Source organism: Mandrillus leucophaeus, unplaced genomic scaffold, assembly GCF_000951045.1.
Source record: "Mandrillus leucophaeus isolate KB7577 unplaced genomic scaffold, Mleu.le_1.0 Scaffold526, whole genome shotgun sequence".
Taxonomy (NCBI): domain Eukaryota; kingdom Metazoa; phylum Chordata; class Mammalia; order Primates; family Cercopithecidae; genus Mandrillus; species Mandrillus leucophaeus.
Genome location: NW_012105653.1, coordinates 915,013 through 934,776, shown reverse-complemented (window position 1 = coordinate 934,776; position 19,764 = coordinate 915,013). Strand labels below are relative to the sequence as shown.

The window sequence follows — 19,764 nt, the reverse complement described above, 5'->3', positions numbered from 1 at the left end:
TGGGTGCCATAGGGGTGCTGGGGCTGCCAGCTCAGGGTCCAGTGTCTCCATGAGGCTTCTAGGGGAGAGCAGATGGAGAGGAGGGAGCCTGTCCTCTCATCTTCAGAGTTGGATACGAAGTTGTCATCCCACTGAGGGGTCTTCTGCACTGAGTTGGAGCTGCAGAAATGGTGCTCATTACGCTGGAGCCAGGCCTTGGCCGGCAGCTGGGGGTGGGAGGGAGGCAAAGGCAGTAGGCTGCTCTGCTCACGCAGTTCTGCAGGAGGCATCGTTTTAAACCACCGTGGAGGAACAGAGGGCAGAACTCGGGAAAACATACGAAACCCATGCAGAAGTAGAGATGGGTGAACAAAAGCATTAAAACGGAAAAGCAGAGAAGGACCGGCTCAGAGCAGACGCCTCTCGTGAAATTTTGGGGAGAGGAAAAAAATCTCGGAAATATACTCAAAATTCATGAAGCTATCAACAGTTGCCAGTCTTTCCTGAAGCAAAAATGAAGAAGCATCACCCCAAATGGAAGGTTCTAGCAGCTCTGCAGGGTCAGCCTCCAGCCCCTCCTGCAGCCCAGGCTCACTCCTCTCTCATACTTGGCTTGGGGTTCAAACCCCGTGTTTGCCTCTTTAAAAAATGTTTGTATAGTTGTCTCCCTGAAGTTTGATATTTTGTGAAGTCAAAAATATTTTTCAAAATATTCTTGTTCTGAAATAGTCCCCACTCCCTGGTTAGGGTGACAGTGCCATGCTGGTCGGAACTCTCTGTTCAACCCTCCAGTCTCGGGCCCTGGGGGCCCTGCCGGCCGAGGCTTAGCAGCAGCCAGTGACACCAACAGTTCTAGGAGGGACATCCCTAATGGAGGGCTGAGGTCCAGCTCCTCAGCAACACGTGGGTCTCGTCAGTGCCACCCAGTGCCTCTGCAGCTGCGTCCCGGTGCAGTGCCAGCTGCAGCTCCACAGATGCAGGTGCACCCGCTGTCCCAAGGCTGCCCACGCCCCCAGGGCTGTCATCCCAACCACCTTGTCTCCTTCCTGGGCAGGGAGGTTTGAGCAAGACAGGGAGCTCATAGCATACGTGGCCAGGGAAGATGGCCGGGCAGCTGCCCTCACTCCTGCTGGCTGTGCAGCATCCCGAGGCCCAGGGGCCATCATCCCAGGGAGGAAGATTTGTCACACCTGGAAAGAGCTGGGTCCGCCCTCAGATGAAGAGTGACTGGAAAAATAAATTAAGGATGCCTTGAAGACCCTCCTGGTTGATTGCAGGACTTCTGGGCTTGGTAGTGGGCATGCCTCACCTCACACCCGGGAGATGACGGAGGAAAGGGCTGCCCAGGGTGCCATGAGTCTGGGTGGGGCCCGCCGAGAATAACGACATCGCCACAGATGGTGCCCTGCCCACCCAGGGCCCAGCACCCCTGCACCCAGTGCAGGGAGGCTCGTGCGGTCCCAGGGGAGGCCAGCAGGCCCCGTGCCCACACAAGAAGCAGGAATCACAGGTCAGGGTCAGCTGGGAGCTCCTGTGCCGGGGTAGGGGTTGAGGGCCCATAGCACGGGGCACCAGCCCGAGGGGAGTCAGGGAGGGTGGCGGCGGCTCCTGTCCACCTTAGTCAGTTCCTCCCACCCCAGACCCAACCTGAGTCAGCCCAGACCCGCCTAGCATCCCCTTCCCCACAGTACTTGAGGCCACACCCCAGGACCCTGGCCTTGCGGATCCAGGCACCCACTCCCCATCATGGGGTTTTGAGTGTGAGTGGCACTCCCTGAGTGCCGGGCTGGCCCTGAGTCAGCCAAGGCCCTAGAACTCCCAGCAGGACAGGCTGCCCCCTGCCAGGAACGGCTCATGGGCTCCAGCCCCCACCTCTCCCTGCTGGACCAAACCCAGCTGTGGTGCCCCCTAGACCCAGGACTCCTGCCTCCCTGACCTGGGCCCGGGGGACGGTCACACAGGGGACTGGCCCAGGAGAAACAGGGCAGGCTCAAAATGCCAGCGCTTGAGAATGTTAATCCTCTGTTTCCGACAGAATAACCAAGGGAAATTACGGCCAACCTCATCATAACTAGGGGATTTTTCCTTTGGAGTCTGTAAGCACTTTAAACATGCTTTTTCAAATAGTGAAGTGGGATGTTTCCAAGTCTTCTGTGAAGATCTCTGCTGACTGTCACCACAGGCCAAGCCAAGCGCTTTGGACATGGGTCCCGGTGGAGTCCTGCAGGGCTCAAGTTTCTTCAGAGCATTCAAGAGAATTGCTCCAAGGGGCAGCTCCCCGTGAAGCCATGCAGCCTGGCCTGCAAGGCCCTGCGCATCCCAGGAGGGTCCCCCGCGGAGGGGCCAGCACCACAGGGGCCGTCTGGGTTGGCGGCCAGCCCTTGTCCAGCACGGTCTCATGCGCAAGGGACCGACCCCACCTGGCCTCCCACAATGGGACTGACCCTCCACACTGCCACAGAGCCTCCCAGGGATGTTTGGGGCAGGTAGTACTCTCAGGAGGCCGGTATGTGGCAAACTGCAGCGCAGGGCTCTGCAAAAAGGAGCCATCTGGAGGGACGGGCCGTAAGACAGCCACACAGAGGGTGTGGGGGCTGGAGGTCTTCACTCCCCTCCCCCAGCACTGCTGCGAAACTCAGGGAGGTGTGGGGAGGGTGGAGCCGGTGCAGGCGGGTGAGTGGGTTGGGCCGGGACGCGCCTCTCCATTACCAGGCTGCGAAGCTGCTCTAACGCTCTCTCTTCCTCTCCTGTCCCTTTTCCTAGTCCCCACCGAAAGGTGCCACCATTCCCTACCGCCCAAAGCCCGCCTCCACCCCTGTCATTTTTGCAGGTGGTCAGGTAAGAGCCGATCCGCTCGCGGCCTCCACTGCCAACCTCAGCCTTTTACTGCAGCACCCGCCGCTGCCCGTTAGTGCACTCAGGTTTTCTCGCCTTCTCACGTGCACGTCTCCCACCCGTGCTGGAGGCAGAGCTCTTCCACCTACACCTAGCACCAGGCGGGCGCAGGGGGCCTTCAGAGCGGCATCCCCCCACAGAGACGGCCCCAAGGGATCATGTTCTCCCTCCCTGACCCAGGCAGGAAGATTTGGCTCGGCCTAAATCCCGTTCTTGGGAACTGGGTGTTTTTAGGAAGCTTAGATAGCCAGCATGCAGGCGCCTTCTAGGTGACTTCACCGCTCACGTTGGAAACAGCACGGTGAGAGCCAGGGTCTTGTTTCCCCTGACATCCCAAACTCCCAGGATGTGCTCGTAGCAGGGACACGCGAGAAGGGGGAGCTCTGCACCGAGGAAGGACGTGTGGCCCGACCAGCGGGTGTCTGTGCCGCTGTGCCCAGACCTCCCTCCGCTGTGAGCAGGGGCCTCGTGGGCACCCCACGCCCAGTCTGCAGAGCTGGCCCTTTTGGTGTCAGCCCTCGAGCTTTGTGTTCTCCCACCAGGGATGGCAGCACTTCTGTAGGAGAGTGGAGGAGGGGAGCCCTGCCCCAGCCGCTCATCTGAGCCCAAACCCTGGCCAGGGCATGGGGAGCACCCGTCCACCCAGGGCCACTCTGTGGCCAACAGACCAAAGGTGTCCAGCGGGGGTTGGCCTGGAAGAGCTCTGCGTCCAGTCGGCTGCCATGTATGTCTTTGTTCAAGGGAGAGTTGAGACAGACGTCCCCACAGGTGACCCTGGCAGGGCAGAACGGGCCTGAGGTTTGACTTTACCATCAAAAAGGAGAGAAGAGGCAAATGTTAGGACTTTTCCTGGTGCTTTTCTTTACGGTGTAAAGGAATCTTATCAGATCTCCCAGTTGTGGCCCACGTTTGAGGGAGAGACGGAGTGTGTCCATCCCTTCCCTCCAAGGGGTCCCGTGTGCTCAGGGCAGGGCATGCCTTTCCCCCACCCTGGCCTCGCCTCCACAGCCTGGCACCCACCCCTTCCTGCCTTGCTGTGGTCAGGGAGCACCCACATGCACATACTATCCTTACAGCAGCCCCAGGACACGGCACACCTCCATTTTATAACCAGGAAACTGGGCCTGGCTAGCCAGGGATTTGCCTCGTGTCACAGCCCTGTGGGCAATGGGACATGTCCTTACCTCGCTGACTTAGGGGGCTCAGGTCACAGGGCCACACGGAGTCACACAGCGGGAGAAGTCCCTGTGCAAAACTCCATTTCACTGCTTTCCCCAAATTCATGGTTAGGTAACCGGGTTTGTAACCTGTGGACTCCACCTTGATGTTTAAACAAATCCATGATGATATCATGTGGTAAAAGGTAGGATTTTTTTCAAAAGGAAGGTGTATTTATACAAACACATGTGGAGTCACTTAAAGCCACTGGGGGTGGAGTCACAGCTCCAGGAGAGGGGGGGTGCAGCTGAGCCCTGCTCAGCCACTGGCCAGGCACCCCTCACTCCTGAAAAGAGGGCAGTAGCCCACCCTCCCGACTGCAGCAGGTGAAGGGCCCTGTGCAGTGGGTGCTGTCCCAAGGCTGATACTAAAATGTCAGCCCTTTGAGAGCTGGGCCCTGGGGCCCTAGTGACAGTCTGGTCTGGCCAGTGGTCAGCCTTGGTGGTGGAGGACAGAGTCGCAGGGAGTTACCCGCCCTGAGGTAACCCAGGGGAGCTGCCGAAATGCAAACCCAGACATGTGGGCACGAGTAAGACCTGAGCCTGTAAGGCCACTGGCATCTCCTTGACAACTCAGACCCACAGGGCCTAGACTAGGACACACAACCCAATACGGACCTGAGAGCTCACCTGGAGGCCCATCCACTTCATTTCTGTCCAGTTGGAGAAATCAGGGACCTGGAAGATGCCCCACCACTGTGAGTGCTCTGGGGGTGCCCACACAGCTCCCCTGTGGCCTCTGCACCCAGCAGCAGCTCCTGTCAGCCACCACCACGTTTCTAGCACAACATGGTCATGAGTTTAATCAGCAGAGCCTGCTAAGGGATGAGCAGATAGAAAACATAACAACAGTAAGAAGATCAGTCAGAAAACTCATGTGGCCCAGGATGCAGTATGCTTGAGCTCTTGCTGTTCAGCTCAGACAGTCGGGGCTGACCTGGGACCCTGTGCCCTGAGGGGGCAGCTCCCAGCATGAGTTCCATGGCCCCTCACCTTCAGTGACACGTGGGAACGTGCCCCTGGCAACACGGGCCCCTCACCTTCAGTGACACGTGGGAATGTGCCCCTGGCAGCACGGGCCCCTCACCTTCGGTGACACGTGGGAATGTGCTCCTGGCAGCACGGGCCCCTCACCTTCGGTGACACGTGGGAACATGCTCCTGGCAACACGGGCCCCTCACCTTCGGTGACACGTGGGAACATGCTCCTGGCAGCACCTTTACAAAACCCTCGCAGTTGGTCCTCAAGACACTGTCCAGGACAGTGAGGCCCTTGGTTCCTGCTCTACCTGATAAGATTCTTTTACTTCCTCAGCCAATGCAGCACTGTGGCCTCACAGCCCTGGGGCTTGTTTCAGAGCCGGGCTGCAGGCCGGATCCCTGTCTGGAGGTCGATTGGCCTTTAACTCGCAGGATTGGGTTGTTTATGATGAAAACTCTTGGCAGATTCAAAACCCATGGGAGGGTTTGGGCTGCACAGAGGTGACATGCATCCTTCCCTGAGGCGTCCCTCTCAGGTGCACGGGGACCCCACGTGTGGCCACCGCAGACACTGACACCATGGGTCCTCATGGGAAGTGGCGTGGGGCCCGCACAGTCAGGGGCGTCCCTCTCAGGTGCACCAGGGCCCCACATGTGGTCACCGCAGACACCGACACCACAGGTCCTCAGGCGAAGTGGCGTGGGGCCCACACAGCCAGGAGCTGGGAGCCGCTCCCTCCACCCCCAGGCCGCCACCGGGCCCGAGTCCTGACAGCTGTTCGTGGTCTTCACTCTCCCTTGATTCTCTGTGATCCATTTGTTGTCTGGCCATGAGTTTCTGAATCACTTGAAAGCGTCTCCACTGATGGGACCTGTGGGGCAAGTGGGGCCTCGCTCACCTGCCCGGATTTCAGAGTCAGGGTGGGCGGGAAGAGGCTGCAGGTCGGAGTCACTGTTCTGAAGGCAGGGGAAATACTGAACCCAAAGTGAGGCCTCAGGAGCCCCACACGACGGCTTTGGAGGGGCGCATTGCCGCCCCCACGTCAGGAGGGCCGCCCCCTCCCTGTCTTCAGGGCGGTCATGAAAGGCAGCAAGCCCTGACTGACGTAGACCGCTTCCTACGTAGACTGGCTTTTGGTGAATTGCTTTTGGTCACCTTTTAGAGCTTTCTTTTGTTGTTTGAATTTCTTGGGGTTAATATTTCCCAAAAGTGTTTACTCAGTTGGCTGATTACATTTTCAAAACCTTAGTAACTAGTGGACCTCTTACTGGGGGCCAGACACATAACTCTTTGATTCTTTTGCTTTAAGAAACTTGGTGTCGGAAGCATCAAAGCTGAACTGTTTCCCTCCCGCTCGCTGAACTGGCCAGCTCCGCTCTGCCCGCCCAGAGCAAGTGGGCACGGTTCCCCTGGTTTCCCTCCTGCTCACTGACCTGGCCAGCTCAGCTCTGCCTGCCTAGAGGAAGTGGGTTCGGCTCCCCTGGGGCTCCTGGTGCCCTGGGAGGGTTGGCCTTTTGTCCTAGGATGGAGACAGGTGGAGAGGCATATGAGGGGAAGCTTCTACCGGAGTGTCCTTGTCATGCTGGAGGGTGGCGGCGGGTGCTGAGCCGCGGTGCAGCCAGGTCGCGGTCTGACAGGGTCTCTCTCTCTACTTCTCTCTAGGCCTACACAATCCAGGGACAGTATGCCATCCCTCACCCGGATGTGAGTCTTCACTTTGTCTTCCTCTCACCTTTCTCTTCTCATGGTTGTTTACCTACCTGCATGCTGCTGTTAATTGCTACTAACATTAATATTACACAATAATATTAATCAACTTCTCAGCGTTCCTGACCTGTGTCGTATCCATATGACCTCAAATAACCTTTTAACCTCTTAGCACTAATTCTGCTTGTGTTGAGGACTTGGCCTGATGTCAAATTGTCTCGATTCTGCCGCAGTCCTGGGTTTTCCTCCCTCCCACCGGGCCTGGGAGGGAACTGAGACGGGCTCTGTCCCCGTGCAGGGCGGCGAGGATGCGCTCACCGCCACAGGCAGGTGTCAATGGCACTTTCTGTGCCTCTAAGAAGTTGGGCGACATTATCAAACAGGCCACAAAGATACCTTGGCAAGGACATTTGAGGGCCTGGTGAAATTAACTCTCCCCTTTCAGAGTCCACATGGAAATGTAGGCTCCATCTACACACAGAGATCCGGGCTGTGGAAAGCCGGTGGAACAGGCCTTTGTCTTCATTCCAGAGTCAGTGGGATGCCAGGCGGGCATCAGCGTCCTTGGCCCGGGCCATGCAGAGCTGGGTACCATGCGGCTCCATGACTGGTAGCTCCAACACCTCTCTCCTGCTCCTGCTGGGTCTAGGTGTAATTCCAGTGATGGAGGAAGAAGACACCCTCAGATAAACTGTTAGAGGGGAACCCTGGGCTGCTCTGGGCTGTGCGGCTCTGAGCCCTTAGGGGCCAAGAGATAAGAGGTGCAAACTGTGAGGAAAGGGCCTCTCTGGAGGCGGCTTTAGGGCCCCCAGGGAGTGAGGGCTGCACTGGTAGGCGCTGGGGAGAGGAGAGATGGCCCCACTGGAAGTGCTTCGTGTGTCAGCAGATGGGGCAGACCTGGAGTTGGTTCTGAGGAGGTTTCTCTTCTCTAAACCATTTTGAATGGTTGCCCAGCTCAGCAGCTGCTCCTCGTAACACATTTCCGGGCCGTTTGCTGTTTCCTGTGAACTGCGAGAGGCACCTCTGAGCTGGATGGGAGGCGGCCACCAGGTGAGCGGGCTGCTCAGGAGCCTTCAAACCCTGATGCTTTTGAGTTGGGGGCAGGGACGTCCATCTGAGTGAGATGAGAAAGCAGGTCAGGAGTGTTTTTAAGAGTTAACGATCATTAAATAAGTCTGCTATAGAGATGCAATTTACTATCATTGCAGGAAAATTTATACTGAATGGAGAATAGATAACAGTAGTTATTCCATTAAAGGCAACACATGAATCAAATGGTAGAGAAACGCTGATCAAGAAAAGCCTTTCGCCACCTGCCCCAGAGGCCATTGTTAGTGGTTCCTGGCTTCAGACTTTTGGTGATGCTGCTGTAGCTACATCAAGGACGTCTCATCCTGGGGTCAGCTGTAGACACCAGTGCCTGTCCCCACCAGGAAGCCGGGCTGTGGCCACCACACGCCGGAAGGCACTGTTGGGGCCGCCCAGCAGCAGTGCTGGGCAGAAGCAGAGGTGTGTGTGCGTGTGTGTGGCAGGGGCGCGGGGGCAGGTGTGATGCCTCCTAACGGAAAGCCTGTATGAAGGAAAATGAAGATGGAAGCCAGGGGAGTCAGAGCTGAATTTCTGGGATGGCCCAGTTCCATTTCAGACTCAGGACAGGTGGTCATGCACATCTAGAGATACACATGTGCAGAGGCAGGTTCCAGACGGGGCGGGGGGCTGCTTGACTTTGCAAAGCTCTGGAACCCAAAGGAAAGGCAATGTGTGGCACCCATGGTAAAGGGAAGGTTAGTCGATTGGGTCAGGGTTTGTCTTTACCCCAGACAGTAGCCCTGAAGTTGGATGATTAGACCTGCAGGGACCCTCTGGTGACACCTTAAGGGTTTCCTGTGGCCACAGAGCCAAACGTTCTCACCGCGGCCTTTGGCTGAGCACCCGTCTGAGCCAGAATGCTTATGGTCTGAAATTCTCAGAGGCTGTGGCTGTGTGCACACGGTGGGACCGCAGGACCCTGATGTGTGGTTATTGGCGTTTACATCGATCGGTGACTTTGCTCTTTCTCATGTGACTGTCTCAGTGTCTCTTATAAATGGGTAGTTGTGCAGATTGTTTCAAATTAGTTTAAACTAATGTATAACTAACTGTTAAGTGAACTGCCTCAGTGCATATGGTAATGATTTGAGATACCTGGTGCTATGGTTTAAATGTGTCTGTTCTTCCACAATTTCTGTGTTGGAACCTAATCACCAAGATGATGGTATTAGAGGGTGGGGGGTCCCAGGGCTGGGGAGTGATTGGGTCATGAGAGCTCCACCCTCGTGAACAGCATTGGTCCCTATAACAGAGGCTTCAGATAACAGAGGCTTCAGAGAGTGGCCTCCCCTCCATCCCTCCTGCCATGTGAGGACAAGAGCATTCAGGCACCATATTGAAAGCAGAGACTGGGCCCTTCCCATACACCCAACCAGCCAGCACTTTGATCTCCAGTTTCCAGCCCCCGTAACTGTGAGACACATTTATGCTGTTTCTGAATTGCCCAGTCTAAGGCATTTTGTCATAGCAGCAGGAGTGGACTAAAGCGCTTGGTTCTCTCCTGTGAAATAGCCTCTGTGGAAGACATTCTGTTGCTACATCTGTGTCGTGAGATTTGCAGAGCATTAATAGAAGACTGGAAGCTTCCATAGTGCTTTTGTTGCAGGCACGTAAAATTGAAGACTTGGACAATCACTTAATAGTTCATTAAACACAAAAATAAAATGATTATTTAGTGACATATGTAACAGTCAGGAAGCAATTTTTATCTGAGCTTGGTATTTAGTAGAAATCTTTAAAGCTTCAATTTCTTACAATATCAATATAATTATAGAATGTATTGTTTTAAATTATAATATAATTGAATACAAAGTTTATTTATACCACAGTGGCGGCTTATGGACAGATACTAGAGTCATTTTTTAGCAATGTGATATTTGACCTGGACGTGTGGGCCCGTGAATAAGAAACATCGAGCGTAAGATAATACATTCCTTAGATTTGAGTCTTTCTTTATGTAAAACTAAAATATGCATGTGTTTTCTGTGCCCAATTTAAAAAGTGTTTTTAGCTTGTTTTTATTTAAGAATCATTGGGGCTAGGCATGGTGGCTTAGGCTGGGTGTGGTGGCTCAAGCCCATAATCCCAGCCCTTTGGGAGGCTGAGGCAGGTGGATCACTTGAGCTCAGGAGTTTGAGACAAGCCTGGCCAACATGGCAAGACCCCATCTCTAACAAAACTACAAAAAAATTTAGCCGGATGTGGTGGCACACGCTTGTAGTCCCAACTACTCGGGAGACTGAGGCGAGAGGATTGCGTGAGCCCAGGAGGTGGTGGTTGCAGTGAGCCAAGATCATCCCACTGCACTCCAGCCTGGGCCAGAGAGTGAGACCCCATTTCAAAAAAATAAAAAGGAGTAATTGGCACTGATCTGCCTTTGCCCACTTTTCTCCAGCTCCTCGCATGCCACGTACATCGTTTTACCCACATGCTCCTCGAGGCTTATTGTGCTCTGGATGTGCAGGTTTTGAAGAGGCTCAAAGCCACGCTACATGGGGAAGGACTTTGGAGGACTGCAGTCAGGCTCTCCAGTGTGGCCACTCGTCAGCCCTGGAGGATATCCATATGACTCTGTGTGTCCTGCCTGGGTCAGGCCAAGTGCAGTTTCAGAAACGAGAAAGAGAAACAGCACCTGAGACCTGGGACCTGAGAGCAGAGCCCAGAGCGCCCACGCCTGGACAGACCACTTGACTCTCACCCAGCACATCTGCACCTTTAATTACAGCAGGGAAGTTACACTAGGAAGGAACTGTTTTTTCTGGAAGAAATGAGTGAACTTCAAAAATACCCTCGTAGGCCAGGTACAGTAGCTGTCTCCTGTGATCCCAGCACTTTGAGAGGCCAAGATGGGAGGATTGCTTGAGCCCAGGAGTTCGAGACCAGCTTGGACAAAAGAGCAAGACCCCATCTCTACAAAAAAATACAAAAATTAGCTGGTTGTGGTGGCACGCACCTGTAGGCCCAGCTACTCAGGAGGCTGAGGTGGGGCGGTTACCTGAGCTCTGGAGGTCGAGACTGTAGTGAGCAGAGATTGCTCCACCGCACTCCAGCCTGGGTGACAGAGCAAGACTCTATCTCAAAAAAGAAAAAATACCCTCATATATACGAATCTTTATTTCTAGTCTTCCAGGTCTCCTAACCACTCCCTTACTTAACGTCCCCATCATTTAAAGGGGATGTTGAAAACAAGCAAAAATAAAAACATGTTAGAGTTGACGAAGAATTTGCCATGTAGGCTATTTTAGATGAGCCTTGCACCAACCCTGTGAAGCAGATCTCGGGACCGTGGGGCCAGTTCCACACACAAGCAAGTGGAAGCTCTGAGAGGTGCCTTGGCCAGAGCTAAGGAGCCAGGGAATGGGGGGGCTTGGCACAGCCGCCCAGGCAGCTGAAATGAGCAGCAGATGTGCAGCAATGCTGGGAATCAAGTGGACACCAGTATCTGCTAAGAAGCTGGTTCTTCAGTGAAAGAGTCGTGGGGAAATTGTAGAAACATGTCGTCGTAAGAGGAACCCAGGGATAGGAGGCATGGCCAGATCTGTTGCTGGGCGCAGCCCTTCATCCCAGCTGTGCAATCCCCGGGACTCTGTTGGTGCCATGCATTTCCCCTGGACACATGAAGAGCGCACGTGGACTCTCGTGACAATCTCGTGTACCTGCAGAGATTTGGACAGATTGTTGCAGAGTGCTTTCTCCTCCCACTTGTTCTGTGTCTCCCTCTAGAACCCTGTAGGGAGGTGAGTGAGGGGCCCCCTCACTGTAGAGAGAGAGTAGTCAGTGCCGCGTGCCCTGGGCACCTGCTGAGAGGTCCAGCCTCTCTCTCTTTGAAGCCTGACACCTTCCAAGACCCTGCGGCTGCAAGTGGTGCAGAGACTTGCCCATGGCCCCACCTGCTGTCAGAGCTGTGCTACTGCAGCCACTCCTCTCATGAAACAAGAGGCCCAGGCAACCCTCAGTGTTGGCTGGAGTTCCATCTTCCCTTTCTTGGAACACCCCATCCTCTGCAGGGCCCCAGTGGCACGGCTCTCACACACCGTTCCTGCCAGCTTGCCTTTCTCAGAAGGGCAAGGGCTTGCGTTTTTACAGGATCCTCGGGCGACTCACTGGCCTGTGGAGGTCTGAGAAATACTGGTCAGGAGGCCTGAGAAGGAAGAACATGCATCCAGTTGGAAGCCCAGGGGAGACATGGAATGAAGAGAGAAAATTCCAAGAGACACAAAGAAAACATTCCAAAATTAGAAACCATCCTCATATTCAGAAACCCCAACAATTCCCAAACAGAATAAACAAAGAGAAATCCATCTTAGAAATATTGAAGCCAGACTACATAACACCAAAGACCAAAATCAAATCTTAAAAGTAATCAGAGAAAATATGACAGAGGAACAACAGTGAGAAATTTGGTGACTTCTCATCAGTAACTTGAGAAGCCAGCAGATGTTGGTATAATCAAAGAAAATAGTTGTCAGCATAAAATTCCATCTCAAGGGAGGATCTTCCAAGGACCTACATGTAGCCATTTGTAGACAAACTGATCTGACCAGCAGGCCCCAGCACATGATCTTCTGATGGATGCCCTGTGGGAAGAAGGAAAATTGTCCCAGAAGGAAGGCTGGAAATGCAAAGAAAAGTGTGCACATTTGGTAAACATACATCATCTGTGAACTCACTGATGCCTTTACCTGATTCACAGGATTGATACAACAGTGGAGTGGGTAGAAGCAGTACACATAAGATCAGGTGTGCGCGAGGAGATGCGAACACCCGCAGCAGTTGAGTGGGTAAAAACACACGTAAGATCAGGTGTGCGTGAGGAGATGCGAACACCCGGAACAGTCGAGTGGATACAAACAGTACATGTAAGATCACGTGTGTGCGAGGAGATGTGAACATCCGCAGGTCTCTGTCTCATTCCACTGCAGGGTGAAGACACTGAGTGTAGACTCTCAACGCACATGTTAAAATTTCAATGGCCACTAACAACAAAGGAGTCCGATACGTAACCTCTGTGACAGGACGAGAAACAAGTGAGGGGGAAATTATTAATCCAAAAGAAGAAAAGGAGTGAAATCAAAAAGAAACCCTGGAAAAGCAGGACAATTAGAAAACAAGTGTCAAAAATTAGTCTAAACATGTGGATGATGGTGATCAAAGTAAAATTACGAAATTCCAGTTAAGAAACAAAGGCTGCCAGACTGTATTTTTAAGCTGAACAAATAGGCAAACCAACAAGCAAAAATAATTTTGTTGTTTTTTTTTCTTTCAAGAGATACACTTAAAGCATAAGGACCCAGAAAGAAATGAAAGAATGGAAAAAGGCTAAGGAATAGGCAACAAAATTAACTGGTGTACCAATATTAACATCAGTAGGGGAAAAAAACAAGACTTTAAGAGAAAAACTTTAATCATTACGTGTTGATAGAAAAGTCAGCTCACAAGAAGATATTTCAAAATTTATGCATGCCTAAAACATAGCTTTAAAATATGTAAAGAAAATAATTGACAAAACATAGAGAATTTGACAGACATTATAGCAAAAACTTGGCACACCTCTCTTTCCGTGAGTGATAGGTCAAGTAGACAAGTGTGAAGAAGGCATCAACAGAACTATCCATGATCCTGACGTAACTGACGTACCTTGAACACTACACCCCCACAACTGTAGAATTCATGGAGACATTTACAAAACCTGATCACGTACCAGACCATAAAGCATCTCATCATCTTTCAAAAATTGGAATTGTATCGTCCACACTGTCTTAGCACAAAGCAATTCCAGTCATGCACCACATGACAGTTCAGCCAGCATCAGACCACATAGACGATGGTGACCCCATGAGAGTATAGTAGAACTGAGAAATTACTGTTGCCTGGAGACCTTGCAGCTGACCTGAGATTGCAGCACGTTACCCCCATGTGTGCTGCTAGTGCAAAGCCACTGCACTGCCAGCTGTCTAGCACCTGCTGTTAAGCATAGCTTATCATTCTTCATACGCTGATAAACAGCTGCTTTACTGGTTTGTGTATTACTATGCTTTTTATCATTATTTTAGTGTATTCCTTCTAATTATCTAAAAAAAATTAGCTGTAAAACAGCCTCAGGCAGGTCCTGCAGGAGGTGTCCAGAAGGAGGCACTGTGATCATCGGAGATGACTATGTCAGACTGTGTGGTTTTGGTGCAGTGGGAGACAAGTAGACTGGATGAGACCTGAGAGTCCAGGATCCCTCACACAGGAAGGAAGCCATCCACGATACTTGGACGGAACAAAGCTGCCCACGAGAGCAGAGAGGGCAGATGGCCCACACAGTGCCAGGACAGTGGGTCAACTATGTGGGGAAATTGATCTTTATTTCCTGCCATAAACAAAAATCATTTCCCATGTGTCAAGAACTCCAACACAAGACAGAAAAATTGAGCAGTTTTAGGAGAAAATATAGAAGAATGTCCGATTCTCATGTCAGGGGAGGATTTCTTAAAATGTAAGCACAGACCATAAAGGAAAATACCGGTGAGTTCAACTGTATGAAATGTTAGAATACTGTTTCTTATGAGACACCATGGGAGAGAGGGGAGAAGATCTGTGCAGCAGGAATGACAGACAGGCTGGCATCTGAAATGCTGGGTGCTCTTGGGAAGTCAACAAAAATCAAGCGAAAAGAAAAATGGACGAATGACAGAAACAGGCATTTTGCTGGAAATGAAATAGAATGCAGGTTAGAACCACCGTGGCGGGGACCTGTTTCTTGGCCTGAGTGATAGTTGCATGGGTGCATTCGTTTTGTGTTAATTCATTGAGTTGCATCTTAACAAATGGTTGCAATTTTAGTAGTTGTCTGTGTGTTACATTCTGAGACAATGTGAAGTAGAAAAGACAGTTTACAGAGAAACATCAGTAATGGGATATTTCCCCTGCCCACCCTCCTGCCCTCCTCTGCCTCCCTCTCCCTCCTCTCCCTCCTCTCCCTCCCTCTCCCTCTCCTCCTTCCCCTCCTCTCCCTCCCTCCCCTCCTGCCTTCCTCTCCCTCCCTCCCCTCCTCTCCCTCTCCCTCTCCCCCTACTTCCTCCCCTGCCCTCCTCTCCCTCCCCTCTTCTCCCTCCCTCCCCTCCTGCCTTCCTCTCCCTCCCTCCCCTCCTCTCCCTCCCTCCTTGTCCCCCTACTTCCTCCCCTCCTGCCCTCCTCTCCCTCCCTCCCTTCCTGTTGCCTGCCTACCTGACTTTCTTCCCCTTTCCTCTCAGTGATTTGGAGGTACTGGTGAGAACCAAAAGTCTCATTTTTTTACAGGGCAGAATCTTCTCAAAAAGTGGAAGGCCCCTTGGCACTTAGTCCTGTTCTCTCCTTTAAAAAATGTGGAAATTGAGTCCAAAGGAGGTGCAGTGGCTTGACTGATCCTGGGCAGAGCTAGGGTGAGCACCTGCCCATCCTCTCCACAGATGCTCCCCGAGCACCGCCCTGTGCTAGTCCAGACCTCCCTAGGACGTCCCCTACATTTGTAGGTGGGGAGGAGAGAGATTTATTTGCTAGTGTGGTCATTTCTTCGTAAAAAGCCAAAAACATATTGGGAGACTTTTTTGTCATCCACAGCCACAGTTGCTGCTCACTCACATCCATTCCCTCACTTTATAGTTCAAGGAACTGAGGCCTGGAGACACCAGGCCTTCTATCGCCACAGCAACCGGCTGGGCCATCTTGGAGCTGACTCCAACCCCTGTAGAGCCCAGGGGGTGCCCCTCCCCTGTACCCCATTCCCTGACCACAGGGCAGCTCCTGAGCCCCACTGGGAGTCAGGGGTTTGTGGATCCCATCTGTGCCATTCAGCGTCCGATGACTGGATGAATTCACCAGGAGTGTCTCACCCCACCATGGGCGATCTTGCCTGCAGTCCTCCTACCCGGCCTGGGACACCTGCAGTCTTTCCTGACGTGGCCTGTCCAGGTGGGGCGCCTTCACTAGGACCCCAGATATGCCTGCTTCCTCCTGCTGTCCCTGCAGGGCCTCACGTCTCTCCAGGAGGTAGACTGTCCCGGTGTAAGTACTCACCAGATGTGTCTGCAATGGCAGGTGCTCAGGGAGCAAAGTCAGGCTGCGGCGACAAACACCCTACAATCTCATGGCTCTCCACTGAACACAGAGGTGTGCCAGAGGCCACGGGCTTGCCATGGGGACCAGACCCTATCCTGTGGGAGCAAGAAGAGGCCAGACGGGCTGCAGCCCACCAGACGGCCCCCTCCTGCCAGGCCTGCCCTGCCCCCCAGCCCAGCACCTGGCTGCAAGGCCAGGCGTTGGGGAGGGGCAAGGCTGGGGAGCAACCCCCCATCCTCCCAGGGTACTAGGTACTGAGGAAGGGGCCTTTACCTTGACTCTGGGTGAACTCTTAGGGGAGGACTCCCTGCTCCTGGGAGGCCAAGTGCACACCCACCCAGGAGTGCGCAGCTGGAAAGGTGCTGGGACCACAGTCGCCGCCTTCCTGACTGCTCCCTGGTGTCAGGGAACCCAGGTTCCAGGGGTGGCCATGGCAAGCATGGAGGTCTGGTCAGGTGCTCAGCAGCTGGCCTTCTCACATGGGGACAGCAGCTCTGCTCCGAGCGCCCACACCCCCAAGCACTGGTGGCCTCTGTGGCACATTCTGCCACCCACACCCTGTGCAGTGAGGAAGCTGAGCTGCCTGCCTGGCTGTGGGTCGCAGGAGTCCACACACAGCCACACTGGGATGCGTTTGGGCTGAATGTTCTGAAGGGAAAATGCTGGGGAGGTGGTGCCCTCCCCGAATGTGCCGCCTCCCCTGCCTGCCTGCACCACAGAGGAGCTTTGCCCGGTGCCCTCCTGAGCCCCAGGACACCCCCTGCAGCACCCATCCTTGATGGGAGAGCCAGGCCTGAGGAGCCCCATGCCCTCTGCTGAGTAGCCCTTGGCTCTCCAAAGGGTGGAAGAATTTTGAGTCTCACCTTGCCACATACCGTTATCTTCTGCTATTTTTAGTTTTTATTTAAGAAATGAGGCTCAGGTAACATAACTTTAAAAATGGCATCAAAGCCCCCTTGAAAAGTCTTGTGGCCTGAGGATGGGAGGAGAAGGGCTGGGGGCAGCCTGCAGGGGCCAGGGGCACAGGCAGCTCCCAGCTGAGGGCCCTAGGTGTCCCTCATACCCTCCACAGAACCTTCTAGTGCTAGTGTTCTGTAATCCCAGGGAAGGCGAGACACTCTTGGAGGTGACTAAAAGGCAGGTGTGTGGCCCCTTGGGTGCTCCCCTCACCCCAGGTCGCCTCATGGGTAAAGGAAGGCCCTGCAGGGGAGGGGAGTGGGCCAGGCCTAGCACAGGTGAGACCGGGGCGAGGTGTGCAAACTCGTGCCTCTAGGATCCCACAGGGGCTAGTCGGACTTTAGTGACTAGTGACTTGGCCTTGAATCGCCTAGAAGCACAGCTGGGTTTCCTCTGTGGCTCCTGGACTCCCCCAGACACTCCGTGGCCCACTGGCCCCAGCCTCCTGTCCATACCAGCCAGTGAGAGGGAGGCTGGGTCAGTCCAGGCTGGAGCTGCCAGGAAGCCAGGGAGAGAAGACAGCGACTTCCAGTGCTGCTCTCTGCACGCCGGGCATTGGCCTGCTCATAGCCTGGGCTCCATTGGCTTCCCCCAGGCCAAGTCCTTGCGTTCTCTTGCGTCTGCCATGTGTCCGCATGGCCCTCTTTCTATCTATCTGTGCAAAGTTCTGTTACTGCCGTTTTAATTTGGTGTGACTTGTACTCGATGACAATAACCTTCTTAGCTCTCATGTCCCTCCTACCCCAGCAGTTGACCAAGCTCCACCAGTTGGCCATGCAGCAAACCCCCTTTCCTCCCCTCGGACAGACCAACCCCGCTTTCCCCGGTACGTACCCAGCCCTTTTCTCACCTCCTTCTCTTCTCACCTGGGGACTTTCTCTTTCTGAGCTGTGTTATTCGGTGCAGCGTGTAGAACAGGTGCAGTTGGAGTTGTGAGTGCCGGTGGTGCAGGGTTCACATGCAGCAGGCTTGCTGGGACCGGGACTGGGGACAGGGCAGGGGCGGGATGTGGGTCTCGCTCCCACTGTGGGGAGCTAGTTCACCTTACAGCTGGCCTTGCCATAGCCTTACTTGTGAAGAGATGTCTGCCCACCGAGGGTCTGCACTTGCTGTCCTGGGTGGCCCCTCCTGCTGAGCGTACCCGTTGGGCCACCCTGGAGGCTTTTCTCTCCAGGAGCGAGAGCATAGCAGACGTGGATGCTATTCTGCAGGAAGCCACTGCGTATCCCAAGGTGGCACCCAGCCCTGCCCCAGGAGAGCAGTGGCCCGAGTCAGCCCCAGCCCAGTCGCTGTCATGAGGCCATCAAGGGTGGCCATGCGTGGCAAGCCCATCCTGCCCCTGGCGTGCCTGGCAGTTGGGTGTCCCTCCCCACAGAGGCAGTGCCATGCCTGTGGCTAACCCCCCTCCCCCTGGCGTGCCTGGCAGTTGGGTGTCCCTCCCCACAGAGGCAGTACCATGCCTGTGGCCGTGGCCGGAGAGAGCGCCGGTGCGTGCGCCAGTCATATTTTGAGCTTCCCTAGTTGAAGGGACCCTGCTTATCTCCTTGAGGGCAAAACATTAAACCTGTCTCTTCTTTGCTCTCCAGGAGAAAAGCTGCCTTTACACTCCTCCGAAGAAGCTCAAAATCTGATGGGCCAGTCATCAGGTAACACAAAGCCACACTGACAGGAGAGCAGGCCAGGGCGGCAGAGCAGAGCCCCAGCGGGAGGAGGTGTGGGGGCCCTACAGCTGCAGCAGTTTACATCTTTCATGGGAGGCTGTGGACCAGCCTCAGGCGCTGCCAAGGGCATGGGTGGTGCCATGCTGCCACTGTGGCTGGATGGTGGGGCCCGAGGTGCTCAGAGCAAAGCACCCCAGCAACAAGAGTCGGCCATGGGAGCAGGAAATGGAGTTCTCACCATGGTGCGCTTTGGAAGTGGGTTTTTTAGGACTACGAGCAAACCCTTAAGGAGGAAGATCAGTCTGTGCTGGATTTGCCTGCACCCCTCCCGACTTGCATTAAAATGTTCATTCCTCAGATACTGTGGGGTAGCACATAGATTTGTAGATTTGGTGACTGAGGCCATGAAACAGACACAGTTGTTTGCCTGGGGCTTAGCGGGTTCCTAGGTGCCCATGAGGAAGATGCCACACACACGCAACACCTCATGGCTCCATGTGCACGTGGCCGGTGCCACAGTGGCTTCCTGGTGGCCAGGCAGGCGTCCTGTGATGACCCTCACCAAGGCCCTGGGGACTGCAGTGCACACACATGCCAGCCACAGCAGGGTTAAACTGAGTGGGCAGCAATGGGAAGTGTTTGTGGCCTTTTTGAATGCTGAGGCCAGGAGACTTCCAGCGTGGGCTTGGGCAGCAGGTTGGGGCAGCCTCCTTTACACTGGTATCTGGAATGTCATCATCTTCATAAGAAACAGACTCATCTGGGCCATGCCATCCTGAGATGAATGAACACATTGGTCATGCCGTCCTGAGATGAATGAACCCAACCGTCATGCTGTCCTGAGATGAACGAACACCTGGGCCATGCCATCCTAAAATGAATGAACACATCGGCTGTGCTGTCCTGAGATGGATGAACACCTGGGCCTTGCCGTCCTGAGATGGATGAACAAATCAGCCATGCCGTCCTGAGATGGATGGACATCTGGTCCATGCCATCCTGAGATGAATGAACAGATCAGCCATGCTGTCCTGAGATGAATGAACACCTGGGCCATGCCATTCTGATATGAATGAACACATTAGCCATGCCATCCTGAGATGAATGAACACGTTGGCCATGCTGTCTTGAGATGGATGAACACATCGGCCATGCTGTCCTGAGATGGATGAACACATCGGCCATGCTGTCCTGAG

General features: G+C 53.9%; 1 protein-coding gene across 1 annotated transcript in view; it reads left to right on the top strand.

Moving 5' to 3' along the window:
- PCBP3 (poly(rC) binding protein 3) overlaps window positions 1-19,764 on the top strand; it is a 196,275-nt gene that overhangs the window by 164,988 nt on the left and 11,523 nt on the right. The window contains exons 10-13 of the mRNA XM_011996843.1: window positions 2,743-2,817; window positions 6,735-6,776; window positions 17,655-17,733; window positions 18,494-18,553. Of these exons, the coding sequence (XP_011852233.1) occupies window positions 2,743-2,817; window positions 6,735-6,776; window positions 17,655-17,733; window positions 18,494-18,553 (256 nt within the window). The remainder of the gene's footprint in view (window positions 1-2,742; window positions 2,818-6,734; window positions 6,777-17,654; window positions 17,734-18,493; window positions 18,554-19,764) is intronic.